This window comes from Peromyscus californicus, unplaced genomic scaffold (genome assembly GCF_007827085.1).
Source record: "Peromyscus californicus insignis strain IS unplaced genomic scaffold, ASM782708v3 Scaffold_22__1_contigs__length_63687245, whole genome shotgun sequence".
NCBI classification, from domain to species: Eukaryota; Metazoa; Chordata; class Mammalia; order Rodentia; family Cricetidae; genus Peromyscus; species Peromyscus californicus.
The window spans coordinates 61,103,534-61,122,103 of NW_026294525.1; the positions used below are offsets into that span (position 1 = coordinate 61,103,534).

At 48.2% G+C, this 18,570-nt stretch overlaps 1 protein-coding gene across 1 annotated transcript in view; it reads right to left on the minus strand.

Annotated features, from left to right (window-relative positions):
• The window catches only part of LOC128118689 (uncharacterized), a 193,972-nt gene that overhangs the window by 147,028 nt on the left and 28,374 nt on the right, over positions 1–18,570 (minus strand). The window contains 7 exon segments of the mRNA XM_052751515.1: positions 2,155–2,256; positions 5,281–5,427; positions 11,181–11,332; positions 12,600–12,741; positions 13,922–14,026; positions 14,028–14,117; positions 15,480–15,593. Of these exon segments, the coding sequence (XP_052607475.1) occupies positions 2,155–2,256; positions 5,281–5,427; positions 11,181–11,332; positions 12,600–12,741; positions 13,922–14,026; positions 14,028–14,117; positions 15,480–15,593 (852 nt within the window).

Here is an 18,570-nt window from a genome sequence, read left to right on the forward strand (position 1 = left end):
CTGGGAAATAGACTGGGGTCCACGGCAAGAGCAACCAGGGCTTTAACTCCTGGGCCATCTCTCCAGCCCCTGGGTGGGTTGATTTTTTTTTTTTAACTGTTGGGTGTTTGTTTGTTTGTTTTTGACACCAAAAGTTGGGGGTGGGGGTAAAAAGTGAGAAATGGCATTCCATAAAACTAAAAAAAACAGCCAGGCGGCGGTGGCACACGCCTTTGATCTCAGCACTTGGGAGGCAGAGCCAGGCAGATCTCTATGAGTTCGAGGCCAGCCTGGTCTACAGAGTGAGCTCCAGGACAGGCACCAAAACTACATAGAGAAATCCTGTCTTGAAAAAACAAAAACAAAACAAAAACAAAAACAAACAAACAAAAAAACCCTAGAAAACCTTTTCTGACTCGAAGGACATGTAAACAGAATGAGAAAGTAGCCTGTAGAATGGGAGAAAAACACTTTCTAGTCATACATCTGATAAAGGAAATAGAATATATAAAGTACCTGGTAAGCAAAATAGAGTATATAATGAGCTCTTACAATTTAACAGCATAATCTAATTACTAAATAAAAAATTAACATCAAGGCAAAGGACTTGAACAGGCACATCCTAAATATGACAATACACACAGCCAAGAAGCATGTGGAAATACTCTCGGCATCACAGGGGAGTGCTGTCTGCTGTTGTCTGTATAGAAGGGTGACTGCTACAATAAACACCAAAGACTGAAAGTACAAAGAGAATTAATGTGTGGTTCAGCAGTTTTACCTCTGGGCATACACCCAAAAGGATGGAAAACAGGACCTCAGATATTTGCAAACCCCTGTTCATAGCCATGTCCACAGGATCCATGGTATTCCTCAACAGGCGGATGAATAGACCTTAGTAGATACAGGGATTATTACTCAGCCTTGAAAGGGAAGAAATTGCTAACAAATTTTCCATCATGAATGCCCCTCAAAGACTGTGCTAACTGAATAAGCCAGTCACAGAGAAGTTGAGTACTGCGTGATTACAGCCAAATTCACAGAAAAAGGAAGTGAGGGGGGTTGTTGGGAGAGAGCTGGGAGGAAGGGGTGCTGGGGAACTGTTCAATGTGGGCAGAGTCAGTGCTGCAACACAACACACGAATGTTCTGGAGAGTCACTGCCCAACAGTGAGCATACTTAGCCCTGAGCAACTCCGTACTTAAAGCAACTAAGACAGTAAATTCCAAGGAAAGTGATTTTCATCCATCCGTCTTGTTTCAAAGATGAGGACGTTCCAGTCAAAGGGGGCCGCACTGTTAGACAAACACCACACACAGCTCAGCACTGAAGCAAAAAACCAGTTCTTTTGAGAATATTTTTTTGGTTTTTTGAGAGACAGTTTCTCTGTGTAGTTTTGGTGCCTGTCTGTCCTGGATCTCCCTCTGTAGATCAGGTTGGCCTCGAACTCACAGAGATCCGCCTGCCTCTGTCTCCCGAGTGCTGGGATTAAAGGTATGCATCACCGCCGCCTGTTTGTTGTTTTTCTGTTTTGTTTTGTTTTCTTTTCTTTTCTTTTTTAAGACAGGATTTCATGATGTCACCGTGGCTGTTCTGGAACTCTGTGTAAACCAGGATGACCTCGAACTCACAGAGATCCCCATCTGCCTTTGCAGATTTCTGGGATTAAAGGTATGTCTGTACTTCCAAACTTGGGGAGCTGACTACTTCTCTTCTCTCCTGAAAGCTAGCTGGAGTTTTAAAGTTTGCCAATTAGATTAGAAAGTTCTAAATAAGAGGTCAGAGAGTTGGCTCTGAGGGTAAGAGCACTGGCTGCTCTTCCAGAGGACCCAGGTTCAATTCCTAGCACCTACCCGATGGCTCACAACTGTCTATAATTCCTGTCTTAGGGGACCCAACACCCTCTTCTGGCCTCCATGGCATTAGGCATGCTCATGGTGAACAGATATCATGCAGGCAAAACATTCATACATATAAAAATCAGTTTTAAAAAATTTAAAGGAAAAGAAAGCTCAAAAATAAAGTCTTCACAGTGAGCCCACATCAATTTTTTGTTGTTGTTCTTTGGTTATTTTTGTTTTTTGGTTTTTTTTTAAAGAGAAAGAAAATCCCACATTTTTGAGGATGACATTTAACAATCCTCTTACCTGTGATAGACTGTGGCTCTATTCTCACCTTCAAAAACTGTGACTGGAGCTGCATCAGCTCGTCTCTTCTCTTCCGTTCTTTGAGTCTGGTTAACATCCTCTTCTGCCAAGGATCACGTTTCGGTTTGACCTAGCGGATGAATATGATCGTGGGTCTCAAGAGAAGCCACACAGAGAAAGACCTGGGGACCTGCCAAAGTGGACCTGTGTCCCTGCTTAGAGGTTTGCTGGGCATGTGAGGCCTTGGGAAAGGTCTGCACAGCTCACGGAGCTGTGAAAGGAGCCAGCAGGTCCTGTTGGCACTCGGCCTATGCCACACAGGAGTCCCATCTGGACTGTACTGAGCAGGACACACACAGGAAGGAGCCTAGAGCCACCAGCACGGAGCACATCATACCGATGGAGCAGAGGGGAGAAGTCACCAGAGTCCCGAGGACTCCTGAGGATTTCACATTTAAAACGTCACCTTTCCTATTAAGAAACTGTAGCTCTAAGCTTAGCTCTGTGGCTATAAATTCCATCATCGGCATGCTGATAATTCCCCAATTCACGTCTTAGCCCAAGTAGGTATGAACATAGTCTGCAGTTTTCTACTGCAGACTGCCGGAGACCCCTACTTAAAACCAGATTTTTTGTTTTATAACTCAGTTGTGCAGTTTCCAAGCACAAACTCTGTAGACAACAATGCCATGCTTTAGTGTCAAAAGGTTGGACACTCCTGACTGTTCTGCCCAAGTACCTCCGTAACGTCTATGTTTGGGAGTTAATTCTAAGACACAGGGTCTGCCCCACCTACACTGACTGGCCCAGGTGGAGAACAATCTTTGGTTCCTTTCTTTCTTTCAGTCCACTTTTCCGGGTGGACTGTGTCTCTCCAAGACTCATGTTGAAACCCACCCTGCAACATCAGGCTCTAAGCAAGTGTGACTTTAGAAGGGATAAGTTCAAGGCGGTAGGTCCCTAGTGAACAAGATCAGCCCCTCACAAGAGAGCTGAGGCTGCTGTGTGTCTCTCCCACCACGTAAGAGAACGGCAAAACATCAGCAGTCTGTGTCCTGGAAGAGTGCCCTGCCAGATTCCCTGCTGTGCTGGTAGGCAGACCTGCTCAGCCTCCAGAAATGTGAAAAGCAAAAGTACTTTGATTATTAGCTACACGCTTCACTGTACTTTGTCAAAGCAGCCTGAATTAACAGCAGGAGCCACAAATCATATCAGACTTTCCTTTCCAAGTTTGGTTCCCAGCACGCACATATGACAGCCTACAACTGCCTATAGCTCAAATTCCAGGGGATCTGATGCCCTCTTCTGGCCTACTGTGGCATCTGTAGGCTTGTGATACACATACTAAGGCAGACACACACACACACACACACACACACACACACACACACACACACACACACACACTAAATTATATATATTTAATCTTTAAAAAGAGATTCCTTTCCTTCATATAACAATCAAGACTTATCAAACATGGATTCTACATTTTCAATTTTACTTACTCATTAAAATATGTTTGTGACCCCAATGTCAATCATGGCCATTCATAGCCTGGCACAGGGTTGGGGACAATGGATACATTCCCAGCCAAGGCTGAATAAGACAACATTCTGCCTTATGGACGCTAGAAACAAGGGTCCCTTTTGTGTTTTGTTTCGGGCCATGTTCACTGTCCTTTTTGTTGGTGAAATCATCCCTAAAGAGAAGAATCCTAAAGCACTGGCTGTGTCTTAAGTCCTGCACTAGAAGGCTGTGACAGTCTCTGGAGAAGTCATGTTAGATGAACGTCATTCACACGGAGTTCTAGTACTTCCAATAATGAAGTTCAAGGTTTATGAATCAAGGATAGATATTAAACAGGGCAGCTGTAAACAAAAAATAAATAAATAAAACAAGGCTCTAAGTGTTGGTGTCTCTCTCTCTCTCTCTCTCTCTCCCTCCCTCCCTCCCTCCCTCCCTCCCTCTCTCTCTCTCTCTCTCTCTCTCTCTCTCTTTCTTTCTTTCTTTCTTTCTTTCTTTCTTTCTTTCCTCTTCTTTTTTTCCCCTGTGGAATAAGGTCTTACTCTGTAACTGGAACTGCTGTGTTCCAAGCCAGGCCAGAACTCACTGTGCAGCCCAGGCTGTTCTTGAACTTGGGCAGGTTCCTCAACTGCCCAAGTGCTGGAGGCGCCATAGTAGGTGGGGTTCTGCATTAACCACTGCTTTGAGCACAGGTTCCCAGGAACCTAACTTGGATTTCTGGATCTGCTAAACCAGTGTTTCCGGTTATTTCTAGAACACAGACTGCTTGGCTATTGAGACCTGGTTATAATTCTCACCAGCTACTGCCATTGGGCTAATCCTGGTGCTATCCTGGTGCTTAGGCATCATGTGTGAACCCTGCATCCTCAGCACCGAGGGCCTGACATGTAAATATCCAGTAATAGTTGTAAACTAAATGTTGGCTTTACACATCAATGATATTTCTGAGTATCTTTGTTCTTGTCACACATGTGAAACCATTAAAGGTGAAAAGGGAGCCTGGCATAGTGGCATGCACCTGTAAGCCCCGCATTTGAGAGGCCAAGGCAGGAAGGTGGCCATGAGTTCAAGACCAGCTTGGGCTAGAATAAGAGCTTCTCTCAAAAATTGTGTGTGTGTGTGTGTGTGTGTGTGTGTGTTTGGGGAGCTTTAGCTAAGCATAGTGGCACACACCTGTACCCCGGTACTAAGGGAGCTGAGACAAGAGAGCCAGGAGTTCAAGGCCATCCTTGGCTACATAGTAGAGTGAACAAGGACAGTCTGGGTTATATGAAAATTCTGCCTTTTAAAACAAACAGGTTAAAAAAATGTAAATAAAAGGAGAAAGAAATGCAGATTATAGAGTGGGTGTTGGGTGTTGGGGGACCGTCTAGCTCGGACGGTGGTGTGACTGCCTTCAACAAAGAGCTAAGGTAGGAAGAGCAGAGAGGACCCCGTGCACAGGATGAGGTTTTCTGAGTGGTCTCCATTGAGGACAGGAAACCTGTCTCCTAGGTCCTGGAGGACAATTTGCTCAGGTTACTAAGGAGAGGGACCAAAAGGGACCAGAAAGACCCGGTGTTGCCAGGGTGCCTGCTCAGTTTGGCGTTGCTGACGTCACCGGCAGGTGACTGCCCCTACAGGCCCCTACCTTCACGAAGGGAACCCAGGCAGCTCTCTTTTTCAGGGTAGCAGCAGGTCCTGACAAATTCTGCACTTTCGCTCTCCCGGCCTCGTAGTCTTGGAACGTTCGCATCCTTTGTTGCTCCGTGAAGATGTTTTGGAAGTTCTGAGAAACCTAAGGAGGATTGAGAAGAGAGGAATGGGACCTCCCCAGGGTCCCCAGCCTCAGTATAGCGGCTTACAGAGCCACAGCCTTCAGAAGGTGCCTGCTTTTCCACAGTGCTCCAAAGAGCTTAACTTTCATTTCCTTCTTTCCTTGCCCATTTTAAGCACGCTTTACCTAACACTCTGAGCTTTGCTCTCCCTCTGACGTGACCTCCCGCATGTGGGGCGTGTTGCCACGTAGCTGGCCTCTGTGCCTAATTCTGCGTTATGACGTTTTCTTTCTTTTCTCTATCTTCCTTCTCAGGCAGCTGCTGAGGTTTATAGCTTGTTTGCTCTGGGTTTTCTCTCTTAAATGCCAATAAAAATTAAAAGGAGAAGAGGAGGGGGAAAGGGGAAGAGGAGGGGAGGGTGAGGAGGAGGAAGAAGAGTGGAGAGAGGAGGAAGAGAAAGATGGAGAAGAGGGAGGAGGAGGAGGAGGAGGAGGAGGAGGAGGAGGAGGAGGAGGAGGAGGAGGAGGAAGAAGAAGAAGAGGAGGAGGAGGGGAGACTTGTTGCCCAAGTATGAGGACCTGAGTTTGGATCCCAACACATATATTAAAAAAACAAAAACAAACAAACCCCCAGCCATGACCACATGTGTGTGACCCCATCACTGTTGGGTGGGGAGATGGGAGATTCACCAAGTCTTGAAGGCCACCAGCCCAGCTCCAAGTTCAATGGGAGACCTTGCCTCAAGGAATAAGGCAGAGTCAGGATAGATCAGGACACCAACTTCCTCCTCTGGTCTTCGAACACATGTGCGCAGGCCTGCACTGCACACACACACACACACACACACACACACACACACACACACATAAAAAAGGAAAAGGAGGAGGAAAGAAATGGAAACCAAAGGAAAACATTTTGGCTCTCAAAAAGAGCTACTGGTTCTCTCTGTCTCTCTCCTCTCTCTCCTCTCTCTCTGTCTCTCTCTGCCTCTCTCTCTCTCTGTCTCTCTCTCTTTCTCTGTCTCTCTCCTCTCTCTGTCTCTCTCTCTCTCTCTGCCTCTCAACAATTTTACCTTTAGTTTTTTTTATCTTATACACATGGATGTTTTGCCTGCATGTATGTCTTTGTGTCACACGTGTTCAGTGCCCTAGGAGTCCAGAAGAAGGTGTCGGATCCCCTGGGACTGGAGTTATAAGTGGTTGTGAACCACTGTGCTTCCAGGTGCTGGGAATCAAATCCAGGTCCTCTGCAAGGGCAGCCAGGGCTCTTAACTGCTGATCTATCTCTCAAGCCTCTACTGATTGTCTTTGAAACAGCCCTGGAAGGAAAGTGACTCATGAAGAGGCCTCTGTTAGGACAGTACTTAACGTGGACATCTCTGTGTGGCGCATGCTCTCGGTTCATTAGGATGGCCAGCATGCCTCACCTGTGCTGAGTGCCCGCTCCAAAGATCAGAAACACATTAGCACATCCACCTGTATAAATTTTGGGTTGGACTTTAAATATAAGCAGGAAGTAAACCGCCCGCCTTTGGGAAAGTATTAAGTTTTTCTAACCACCTGGTAAACTAGAACATCTAAGGGTTAATAAGTCATGCTCTCAGAAGCCTAAGTTATCTCTAGTGAGAAAAGTTAAGATGCTACATTGTCAGATGTAGCTGGAGTTTTCCTGCCTGGCCCACAGCCAGGACAAATCTCTCTCACCCGCCAGTCCCACAGCCGCTCAGACCCAACCAAGTAAACACACAGAGACTTATATCGGTTACAAACTGTATGGCTGTGGCAGGCTTCTTGCTAACTGTTCTTACATCTTAAATTAATCCATTTCTATAAATCTATACCTTGCCACGTGTCTCGTGGCTTACCGGCATCTTCACATGCTGCTTTTCATGGCGGCTGGCAGTGTCTCCCCCCTCCTTCCTGTTCTCTCAATTCTCCTCTGTGTTAGTCCTGCCTATACATCCTGCCTGACTACTGGCCAATCAGTGTTTTATTTATTGACCAATCAGAGCACACATTTGATATACAGACCATCCCACAGCAGTCAGAACTTAAGGTACCTGCCTCATTCTCACCTCCCACCTCTGACCTCTGACCTCTGACCTTCAGACAGAGGCTACAAAGCTGACTTCCTGCTGCCAGCGCCCTTCTTGTCCACTGGTGCTCCGCCATAGCACACTGTGACAGTTACACAACAGTGTGAAACTTCTCAATGCCACTTGGCAGGAGTAAAATGGTAACTATCCTGTCGTGAGCATTTAACCCCACACACATGCATACACGAGCACACACATGAACACACACATAACTATTGTGTTGTGAGCATTTAACCCCATACACATGCATACACAAGCACACATACGAAGAACCTACCCACCATGCTGGGCACCAGAGCCTCAGCAAAGAAGTCTGCATGTTCATGGGTTTCAGAACTGAGGATTCTTCTAGTTGATGCTGGTACTCCTGAGGGTAGGTGATACCACACCGTTGCCTCTAGCCATGTGGGATTGGTTTTGTTGTAAGTTAGTTAAAATGGGAACTTTAGTTTCTCCCTTGCACTAATTACACTCCATGTGCCCAACAGCTATGTGTGACAAGTAGACACAATGCACAGCCCAGCCTTGGACACAGCCAGCCTGCAGGGTGCTTCGGAGACACTAGGGTAGGGCTGGGCTTTGGAATCATTCTTTTTTTTTTTTTTTTTTTTTTTGGAGCTGAGGATCGAACCCAGGGCCTTGCGCTTGCTAGGCAAGTGCTCTACCACTGAGCTCAATCCCCAATCCCTTGGAATCATTCTTAATAGGTCAGATAGTTGATATTTCAGTTTTTGCAGACCACAACTATTCAAGTTTGCCCCTGTGGTATGAAAGTAGCCACAGATAAAACATAAACAGGCATGGATTTGCTGGCATTTGAATATTTATGTTTCCACAAAATTAGTGTGTTGAAATCCTACCCCCCGCCCCCAGGAAAAGGGACTGGGAGAAGGCACTTGAGGAGGTAACTAGTTCTCATGAATAGGATTAGCCCTTGAGAGCCCTGAGCATTTCTGCTAGGAAAGGCACACACACACCAAGTTAACATCTATGTACCAGAAAGTGAGCCTTCTCCAGGCGCCAACTCGGCCTCAGCTGTGACAACCTCAACCGTCAGGACAGGAAGAAACTGTTGGCTGAAGCCACTCAGTTTGTGGACTCCTGTTATACTAGTTGGAATGGACCAAGACAGCTGGACGCCAATAGAGTTTTATTTTGGAAAATCAAGCAGTGAGCTGCAGGCTGTAGTTGGCCAACCCTGTCCAAAGGCGTTAAAATACCAGAAAAAAATAAGATCTAAGTGCGTGTGCACATGCATGCGCGCGCACACACACACACACACACACACACACACACACACACACACACGCATGCACACTGGAATGTGACTGATCATCCAGGGAGCAAAGCTAATACTGCTCTAAGAAAACCAAAACTAGGAACTATTGTTGCCATGAAAGGGACACAAGCTGTTCTTTGGGAACAAGGCTGCTTTGTCGGGGTGGTCGGGGTCTCACATTCTTTTAACATTGGTTACATAAAAGGGACAGGAATTCTGGGCATGGTGCTACATACCTGTGATCCCAGCACTTACTTGGGAGGCTGAGGCAAGAGGACTGCGTGTTTTGTAGCCAGCCTGGGTGTGCTGGCTAGTTTTATGTCAACTTGACATAAGCCAGAGTCATCAGAGAGGAGGGGGAAAAAGCCTCCATAAGACCTGCTGGAAGCAAGCTGTTGGGCATTTTCCTAACTAGTGATTATTAGGTACGAAGTGGGCCCTCCAAATACCAGAGTGGCTGACAGCGTCCTAAATGACAGTCTGGGCTCAGCTCAGGCTGCACTGTCACTAGGTAAACAGAAGGATTGCTCTTAAACTCAGCATTCTTCAGGAACCTTATAAAGCCCATTTCTGTTCGTCCCTGATCAGTCTCCTATAGGCAACTGCTTATTAACTCTAACAAGCCTGTGACAGATCAAAGTTCCCATGCTAGCTCCCAGGCTGCTCTGGCTCCCACCCCACCCTGCACTCCACCCTGACTTGCTACCTATCTCCTTAAAAACTGAAACTTCGTCCCCGCTTGCTGCAACCCTCACCCCCAGAGACTGCATTGACAGCATTATCCCCTATAAACCTTTCTGTCTATCCGTGGAGTGGTCTAGTTCAGTGGTTTCACCCCATCCTCGCTGACAGTGATTGATGGGGGAGGGCCCAGTCCATTGTGGATGGTGCCATTCCATGGGTCGGTGGTCCTGGGTTCTACAAGAAGCAGGCTGAGCAAGCCTGTAAGCAGCACCGTGGCCTCTGCGTCAGCTCCTGCCTCCAGGTTCCCGCCCTGTGCGAGTTCCTTCCTTGGAGTCCCTCAATGGACTGCGATGTGGAAATGTAAGCTAAAGAAACTCTTTCCTCTCCCAGCTGCTTTTGGTCATGGCATCCAGTCACAGCAACAGTAACCTAGCTAGGACACTGGGCTACATAAAAGACTGTCAGAGGAGGTGTGGGGAAAGGAGGAGAGCAAAGAGGAGGGAGGGGAGGAAGGGAGGAAGAAGAGGGGGAGGAGGGAGGGAGGGAGGAAGGAGAGGGAGGGAGGAAAGGGAGGAAGAGGAGGGAAGGAGGGAGGGGAGGAAGGGAGGGGGAGGGAGAGGCAGAGGAAGGAGGAGAAACAGGTGGAGAAGGGGAGCAAATGCTATACGCCGCCATCTTCCGAGAAGCCAGAGGAATGAGACGGAGCCAGGTCCAGTGAGCTTAAAGAACGTGTCATACACAAAAGTGCAGCCCTGGTAAATGATGCTGGCATGAAGACAAACACACTGGGCCCTCAAGGTCAGCTCTCTACCGGGTCAGCTCCTCCCGAAGCACAGGCGCGGGTGTCAGAAGGGAAAGGGGAGCCCTCCCATCCCAAGGTCGTTCAAAAGCACCCAGGCTAGATTGCTGCCTGCTCGGGTCAGCCAGGTGATCATTTTTATCTTGCGAACAATGTACAGCTAGAGCTAGCAAGCTATCTCACTGTGGAAAGCACTGCCACTGTGTTTGAAGTTATAAATCTGAAGTTCTGTATCCACCGCCCCACTTTCCCCTTGGAAGGGAGTCTCAACCCGGCTTTTGATACTGTGAGGTTTTCTATTTAAGAAAGTACAGCAGCAGGTTACTGTGGGAAGTGGGGGGGGGGCATGACTGCATCCCTCAGAACATGCGGTGCGTGACATTGGGTATAACCTTATTTAGGATGTCAAGAACACATCCTTCCATCTCTCCTTAGACTCAGAGGGCTACGCATGCTTGACAACACTTGCAGGCATGTCTGTCTAACCTGGGGTACATTTATATCTTCTTATCTCACCCTTTTCTTTAAAACCTACAGGGGGGAAATGGAAAGGTATAATCCCTCTGGTTCACTGTGGTCACAAGATCTGGTTACTCTCCTGGAAAGGAAGCTCTTCCTAATGGGAAGATGGCTCATTACTTCGTATCTTATTTCTCTAGAAACAAGCATTGGCAGAAAAAATAAACCACTTAGACTCAGATGTGGCAGCAGACACCTATAATCCTGGATGTGGAGACAGGAGGATGGGAAGTTCAAGGTCATCCTCCACTACACAGCTAGCTTGAGGCCAGCCTGTGCTACATGAGATCCTGTCTCAAACAAACAGACGAGCAACTTCGTAGTAAATACTGATGCTTTCTGTCCACTCCCCGGCCCCCCCCCCCCCCCATATTTATAGTAAGAGTGCATTATGTACCAAAGAAAAGAGTTCCATCTCTTCGGCCCAGTCACTCAGCTTTTCTAAGTCGTAGGGGATGTGGAAATGTGAGAGCAGGTGCCTCAGCTGGGGTTTCACTTCCTCCTTCTCTGTCACATGCTGAGGCAGGACGCAGGCAGCACCTCTTCTCCCTGGCCATGAAAAACATCCAGATCAAGACCAGAGAATCAGGAGAGACGGTAGACGGCCTTGGAGAGAGTTGAAAGCACGCCCCCTGCTGGTGGAGAGCCATTCTGCTCTCCGCTGGTGTCTCCAAGGCAAGGGCATCTTACCTGGCTGGGCTTTCGTGCTGCTCACTCCCCAGTCCCCACTGAGATTTTTCTGGGAGGGTGCAAGGACTCCTCACAATCTCACAGCCCTCAAGAGAAGCCCACTAGACAGAGAAGCCCACTAGGCCTCTCGGGGACTGTCTCAGTGGGTGTACTGGCTGGTTTTGTGTGTCAACTTGACCCTTGACACGAGGTAGGAGCCTCAGTTGAGAAAATGCCTTCATGAGATCCAGCTGTAAGGCATTTTCTCAATTAGTGATTGATGGGGGAGAGCCCAGCGTACAGTGGGTGGTGCCACCCCTGGGCTGGTGGTCCTGGGTTCTATAAGAAAGCAGGCTGAGCCGGGCAGTGGTGGCGCATGCCTGTAATCCCAGCACTCGGGAAGCAGAGGCAGGTGGATCTCTGTGAGTTCGAGGCCAGCCTGGTCTACAGAGCTAGTCTAGGACAGGCTCCAAAGCTACAGAGAGAAACCCTGTCTTGAAAAACAAACAAACAAACAAAAAGCAGGCTGAGCAAGCCATGAAAAGCAAGCCAGTAAGCAGCACTCCTCCATGGCTTCTGCATCAGCTCCTGCCTCCAGGTTCCTGCCCTGCTTGAGTTCCTGTCCTGACTTCTTCCAATGATGGAGTGTGATCTGGAAGTGTACGCCAAATGAACCCTTTCCTTCCCAACTTGCTTTTCGGTCATGGTGTTTCGTCACAGCAATAGGAACCCCAACTCAGACAGTGGGGCAGCCCTGTCTGTGGGTCTGTGGTGAGTGAATTATGCCAGTGACAAGTTAATCAGAGCCTCCGTTTTGCTTTTCCTGGCTAACTCACAGTAAACTCATCTGAAAGCATTAATATGGAAATGAGTAAACTGAGGCCCCAAGGAAGTAACTTGCAGGACTATGTGAGGCCAGGACAGAAAGAGGCCTAGAGGTTGCTGGTTCTAAAGATGGAGACAGACAGACATGTCTATGGCCACTGTCTTCCATCAGGAGTTATTAATATTAAATTACTACTTATTACGAAGATGTAACTTTTTGGCATATAGGAAATGTTCTGGAAGATCATGGGACAAAAGAGGCCCTGCACAAAACCACAGCCCTCCTCTCTCCACTCCACCCTAGTCAGGGCCAATTTCTTACCTGAAATGCTGGCGTCCGTGGGACCAGGAGATGCGGACTTAAGGTCACCTACACAGGCTTTTTCTTGTTCCTCACAGGATTCAGAGAGTCGGTTATGAGGCAGACTCTGCAGCACTCTGGAGATGGGCAGGCACTGGAGAGCCTACGAGACAGCCCACAGCACATGGGTCAGCCTGGTGTTCACAGACACCACAGCCTTCCCTGTGACAGAGGAAGGAGGGAGGCTGGGGTGGGACCCTAGAAACCTGCACAGTGACAGAGGGCGGAGCTGGGCGGCTCTGACACATACACACACACACACACACACACACACACACACACACACACACACACATACACACACACACTCCAGCCGGTCCCGCGGTGGTCATGCACACGGGTGAGAAAGGCGCTGTGTGGGATGCTCAGGGTGTGAAGAGAAAGGAGTCGGATTTAAGGGGAAGATTCAGATTTGGGAGCACGTGTTTGTACTATCATATGACTGTGGAGAGAAAGAAGTATTGCCCACAGTGGCTGGGTGGCTTTGAAGAGGGGATGTAGTTGGGTGACCACCAGGTTTCAGGAAATGAGATCAAGTTACTTTTCCGTGATCCTCCAACCTGACTTAGGGCCTCTCCCACGTAACACTCTTTACCCCATTACTCTCCCCTGACCCCGTCCCTGGTAGTGCTGGGGGTTGAACTCCTGGCCCTGCTCAGGCTATCCTGCATATTCTACCACTGAACTGCTACAGCTACCTTACTATTTATTATTAGTCATTATTTTCTGAGACAAGTGTTCACTGTAGACAAGGCTAACCTCCAACTCACCGTGGAGCTCAGGCTGGCCTCAGAATCAAGACTCTCCTGACACAGCGGCCAGGGGGCTGGGATGAGGCAGCCTGGCCATGTCCAGCCCTGTTCTTCCTTACCTCTTCATATTGTAGTAGAAACTTACTTACCCTCTTCCCCCAGCCTAGGACCTGTTAATTTTTCAGCAAAGGACAGGTCTTTGCTGTGTGGGCCTAGGGCAAGTATCCTGACATATGATTTCCTCATTAAATACGGCCAAGTAAGAGCGTGTGTCCAATTCATGAAGAACATGAGTGAGTCCTAAGAAACCAATGGAGCACGAAGTGAGTGGGTATAAACCAGGATGTAAGAGGGACTTCTGAGGGAGCCAAACTGATGCAGTGTTCGGTGAGGGTGTTTTCCCAGACTCCAGCAGCCCATCATTTTCTTGTCCTTTGTAGGGAGAGCATGGGGCAGATGTCGTGGGACACCGAGTTCTCCCTCCCCCCGAGGGCCTGGACCAGCACACTGTGGTCCGTCCGTCCGTACTACCTGCAGGTAGTGATGGATGGTCCTGAGGGAGTGCAGGTGGCACACTAACCACCTGGTATAAATCGTCAGGTCTTCTGGTGTCACGAGGGTGGGGGGATTGCTTTTTTCCCGTAAGGAAGTTGTCTCTAGCCGCTGACAGTCTTTCTGCCCTCTGAACTGCATCGTTGAACTCCTGCATGATGTAGCCGACTTGCTTCTGTTTGAAGGAGATACAGACAGACCATGGGTTGTTGGCAAGGCATGCTCTCTGCAGCGCAAGGCACGCTCTCTGCAGCGCTGTCTAGTTGTTGGATAAGGGGCTTTTGGAACCCCCAAGTTCTTCGACAGTTTGGGTTTGGGTGATAGAGGCAATGGTCATACTCTCCCAACTCTGAGGGACAGCAAGCTGAGCAGGAGGCTGTTTGGTAGCAGGAGTCCACCTCTGAGCTTCCTGCCCTGGGTCTACGAGGAAAATGCATATCCTCTATGTAAAAATTACGTCGGAGCTCATGCTTCAAAGTAGGAATCTTTGGGGCATGGTGGCACACACTTTTAACCCCAGCACTTGAGAACCAAAGGCCAATGGATCTTTGTGATCCAACCTGGACCACACAGTGAGTTCCAAGACAGCCCAGGGTACATAGTGAGCCCTTGTCTCAACAACAAAAAAAGGAAGAATCTTTGTCTTCTGCTACCTAAGGTATGAACACATGTCTTCTCATGGCAGAACACATGAGAAGGTAGACCCATTAGTTCCCTCCTTGTCTTTAGGAAGGCAGGCTGACATGTGTGGTTCCTCATTTGGTCTGTCTGTAGTTGTGGAAGCTTGACTACCACGTTCTCCCACAAATGGACCTTGAGAGCTTGTGTGCAGGTGCTAGCCGGGGAGCAGAGGTACTTATACATCTTTGAGCAAACACTGGTCTAAGACTGTCCTCTTCAGCCCTGTAAGTGGCTTCATGGGACATCATGGAGCTGTGAAGGACATCCGAAACACCCCCAGCAATTAATGGGGTGACAGATGCCGCAGCCACACACTGCCCTTTAACACAATGGCAAGCTTACTGCCCATGCTGTTTCATTGAGAAAATGCATCCATAAGGTAACTGGAGATGTTTCCATTATTAAACATGCTTGCTGTCCTTCCAGGGGACCCGAGTTGGGTTCCCAGCAACCTTACCGGGCAGCTCACAGCCACCTGTAACTCCAGTTTTAGGAGGGATCTGATGCCCTCTTCTGGTCTCTATGAGCACTGCATTCATGCAGAGTATCCCCCCCCCCCCCCCCCGCTCCCCCCCCCCCCACATAATTTAAAATAAAAATCAAGTCTTTAAAAAACACATGTAGATGGCCGGGCAGTGGTGGAATTCACTCTGCAGACCAGGCTGGCCTCGAACTCACAGAGATCCGCCTGCCTCTGACTCCCGAGTGCTGGGATTGAAGGCGTGCATCTCTGGCAGAGTGAATTCCAGGAAAAGGCGCAAAGCTACACAGAGAAACCCTGTCTCAAAAACAAACAAACAAACAAACAAACAAAAAACGTGTAGAGATTCCACAGGCCCTGCTCCCGGCGTCCTACCTTGTAAAGAGGGAGGAGCTCTTCCATGGCCTCGCTGGTCTGGCAGAGTCGCTTCCACCTCAGCATGTGCAAATGTTTACTCTGGGTCAGGTGTGTGATTCTCTCTGTGTAATACTTTCCCAACAACAAAAATAAGAAATAAGAACGTACCAGGATATAATTATAGGAAGGTGAACAACACCCAAAAGCGGAAGGGGAACGGCACCCGAGGAACGACACATGAGGTTTTCCTCTGGGAAGCACACAAGCACACGCATGCACCCATGCACCCATGTGGACACACACACATACCAAAAACCCTGAGTCAAAAGTACATCACAAGTAAGGTTAGTGGGCCAGGGAGGTGGCTCTTTGGGTAAGGGAACTTGTTTTGCAATCCTGACAACCCGAGTTTGATCCCAGGGACCCCTGCAAAGGTGGAAGGCAGGAAGGAAGTCCACAAATGTCCACTAGCCTCCACATGTGCACCATGGCACATCCTACACACACATGCCATGCACACACACAGTAAGATTGTAGCTTATAAAATCAGACTGAAAAACTTTGCTTACAACTAACAATTGTTAAATGCAGTGACCCATTTCTATAATCCTAGCACTCAAGAGACTGAGGCAGGAGGATTCAGGCCAGTCATGCAGATGTCTTTCTAAAAAGTTAATTTCTTAATTTTCTTTCTGGCACTAAAACTCACACTGTCTGTGAAGAAATGAGTCCTGTCAGATTCTTTCCTCACAAGGAGCAAATTTGACAGAATACATGAGACAACCATCTTCCAATCCTAAACTTCGTAGTACCGTGGAGAAGAGAGCCGCATCGCCATGGTTCCCGGGGGAGAGAGCCTCATTCCTGCTTCTGAGGCACGGGAAGCAGAGGGGAACCCTGAGCACGGAAGGGACCTCTCTGAGTCAAGGACAGTGAAGCTGAAATGTGAGGAGCAGAGCCAGGGAGATTGTAGGCTGCAGCACCAAGAGGAGGAAGCCATGCAGAGAAAGTTCGAGAAATCTGGACAGATCCCCACGGGCCGCTGTTGAGTGTCTAGCCAGGCACGCAGCAGGTTAAACTCCAGGAGAATGCGCAAACAGTAACCGACTGGGACCTCCACCCGGCATCTCTAGAGTTCTCACAGGGCTGCAAGACGGTCAAGTTCAACCACCAGCATGAAGGTTCTTCCCTGGATGCCTGAGACATCAGGGATTCACACCAGGGCTTTGGTAACAGGGACAAACTATGCCTAGAGCAAAAGACACTTAAAGCAAGCCTCTAAAGGGGTAAGTTGACCTGTAACTTAAAAGTTTGCCAGAACAAAGTCCAACACTTTACAAGGACTATAAGAATATATGGAGCCCAGTGGTGGTGGCGCACACCTTTAATCCCAGCACTTGGGAGATAGAGGCAGGTGGATCTCTGTGAGTTCCAGGCCAGCCTGGTCTACAGAACAAGTTCCAGGACAACCAGAGCAGTTATACAGAGAATCCCTATCTCGAAAAACAAAATATATTTATATGGCACCCAATAGTGAAAATTTACTTATTTTTTAGTATTCATTTATAAATTATCAGACATGTAAAGGAACAATTAAAAATGACCTATGAACAGAAGAAATATTAGTGATGAGAACACAAGAGCTGACAGAGGTAATAAAACTGGGGGGGGGGAGGGAGAAAACAAATAAAATATGACCAAGACATCACTCAGTGGAAAGGAGAAGCCGTCTCACTTCCTCGGAAGCCTGGGGATCAGTGACATTGGGCAGGAGAGGTGCTTCACAGCGAAACCCAGCTGCAGACCGCCAACCAAAGGCTCTCAGGAGGCCTCGAGTCAAGTTCTGAGAAAGCTGTCCGAACCAGAGGAGAGTGATTGCCCAGATGTTACGGTCCAGTGCACATGTAGCAGATGTGTGGCTTCCACTGCAGAAGCCACACGGAAGAACCCTGTCTATCAGTGGGCGCCTGTGTGTGAAAACACCAACCAATGCCCCCCACTGATCTCTACCCCCGTCTATCAGTGGGCGCCTGTGTGTGAAAACACCAACCAATGCCCCCCACTGCCCTCGACCCCCGTCTATCAGTGGGCGCCTGTGTGAAGACCTCCCTTCTCTTCTATCAGTGGGCGCCTGCATGCTCTGTCACCTGCGCTTGGCTGACTCTAGGAAAGAGAAGGACGCTCTCAAGCTCCCAGTCTAAGAAGTGATTTACATTTCCTCCCAGGGTTCACTAAGAAGGATCTTTCACTGCTCTCTGAACAGGTAAAAACAGTTCAGGGCTGCAGAGATGGCTCAGTGGTGAAGACGTGGGCTGCGAAGCCGGCCGACCTGAGTTTGGTCCCCGGGACCGGTTTCTGCCGTCGCCATGGAAATGAGAAGCCTGAGCCTGGACCAAGGCAAACACTGAGAGCTGGGAGAAGTTAGAGGTTTCTCTCTACTGAGATCATTAGTTCAGCAAAACAACCACCTTTCCGGAATCTTCTATAACCCCTCGAAGGAGACTCGCAGTGCAGAGTACTGAGAGAAGCAGGTGGTTTCAGAACTAATTGCTCATTTGAGGATCGTACTTTAGAATGTTTGAAGCCTTTTTTGATGTTTTGATTTTGAGCCTTAGCCTTTAAAAGCTGAGTGATCCCCCTGGCCTGAAAGTTTTTAAAGTCTTAACAGATTTTTGTTTAAATTTTTTTATGTATATGAATGTTTTGCCTGAATTACGTCTGTGCACCATGTGTATGCAATGCCCTCTGGAGGCCAGAAGAGGGCGTCAGATCCCCAGGAACTGGAGTTCTGATTGGTTCTGAGCTGTCATGTGGGTTCTGAAACTGAACCCAGGTCCTCTGCAAAAGTGGTAAATGCATTAACCACTGAGCCATTTCTCCAGCCCCTAAAATGTTTAAAGTCTTCAATGCCATTGAGAGAACTGACTAAAAAGGTCTTCCTTGTAAGTCAGAAATCAGACTACGGAAATGCTAACTCAGTCATCTGGATTGGCCTCCAAGGACCGTAAACTGCCCAATTTTGAGCATATTTTACTGTGACTTGAACAACCTAGAATGGAGTGAAAAGATGATTCATGAGCTACACGGTCACGCAGGTGGCCGATGTGAC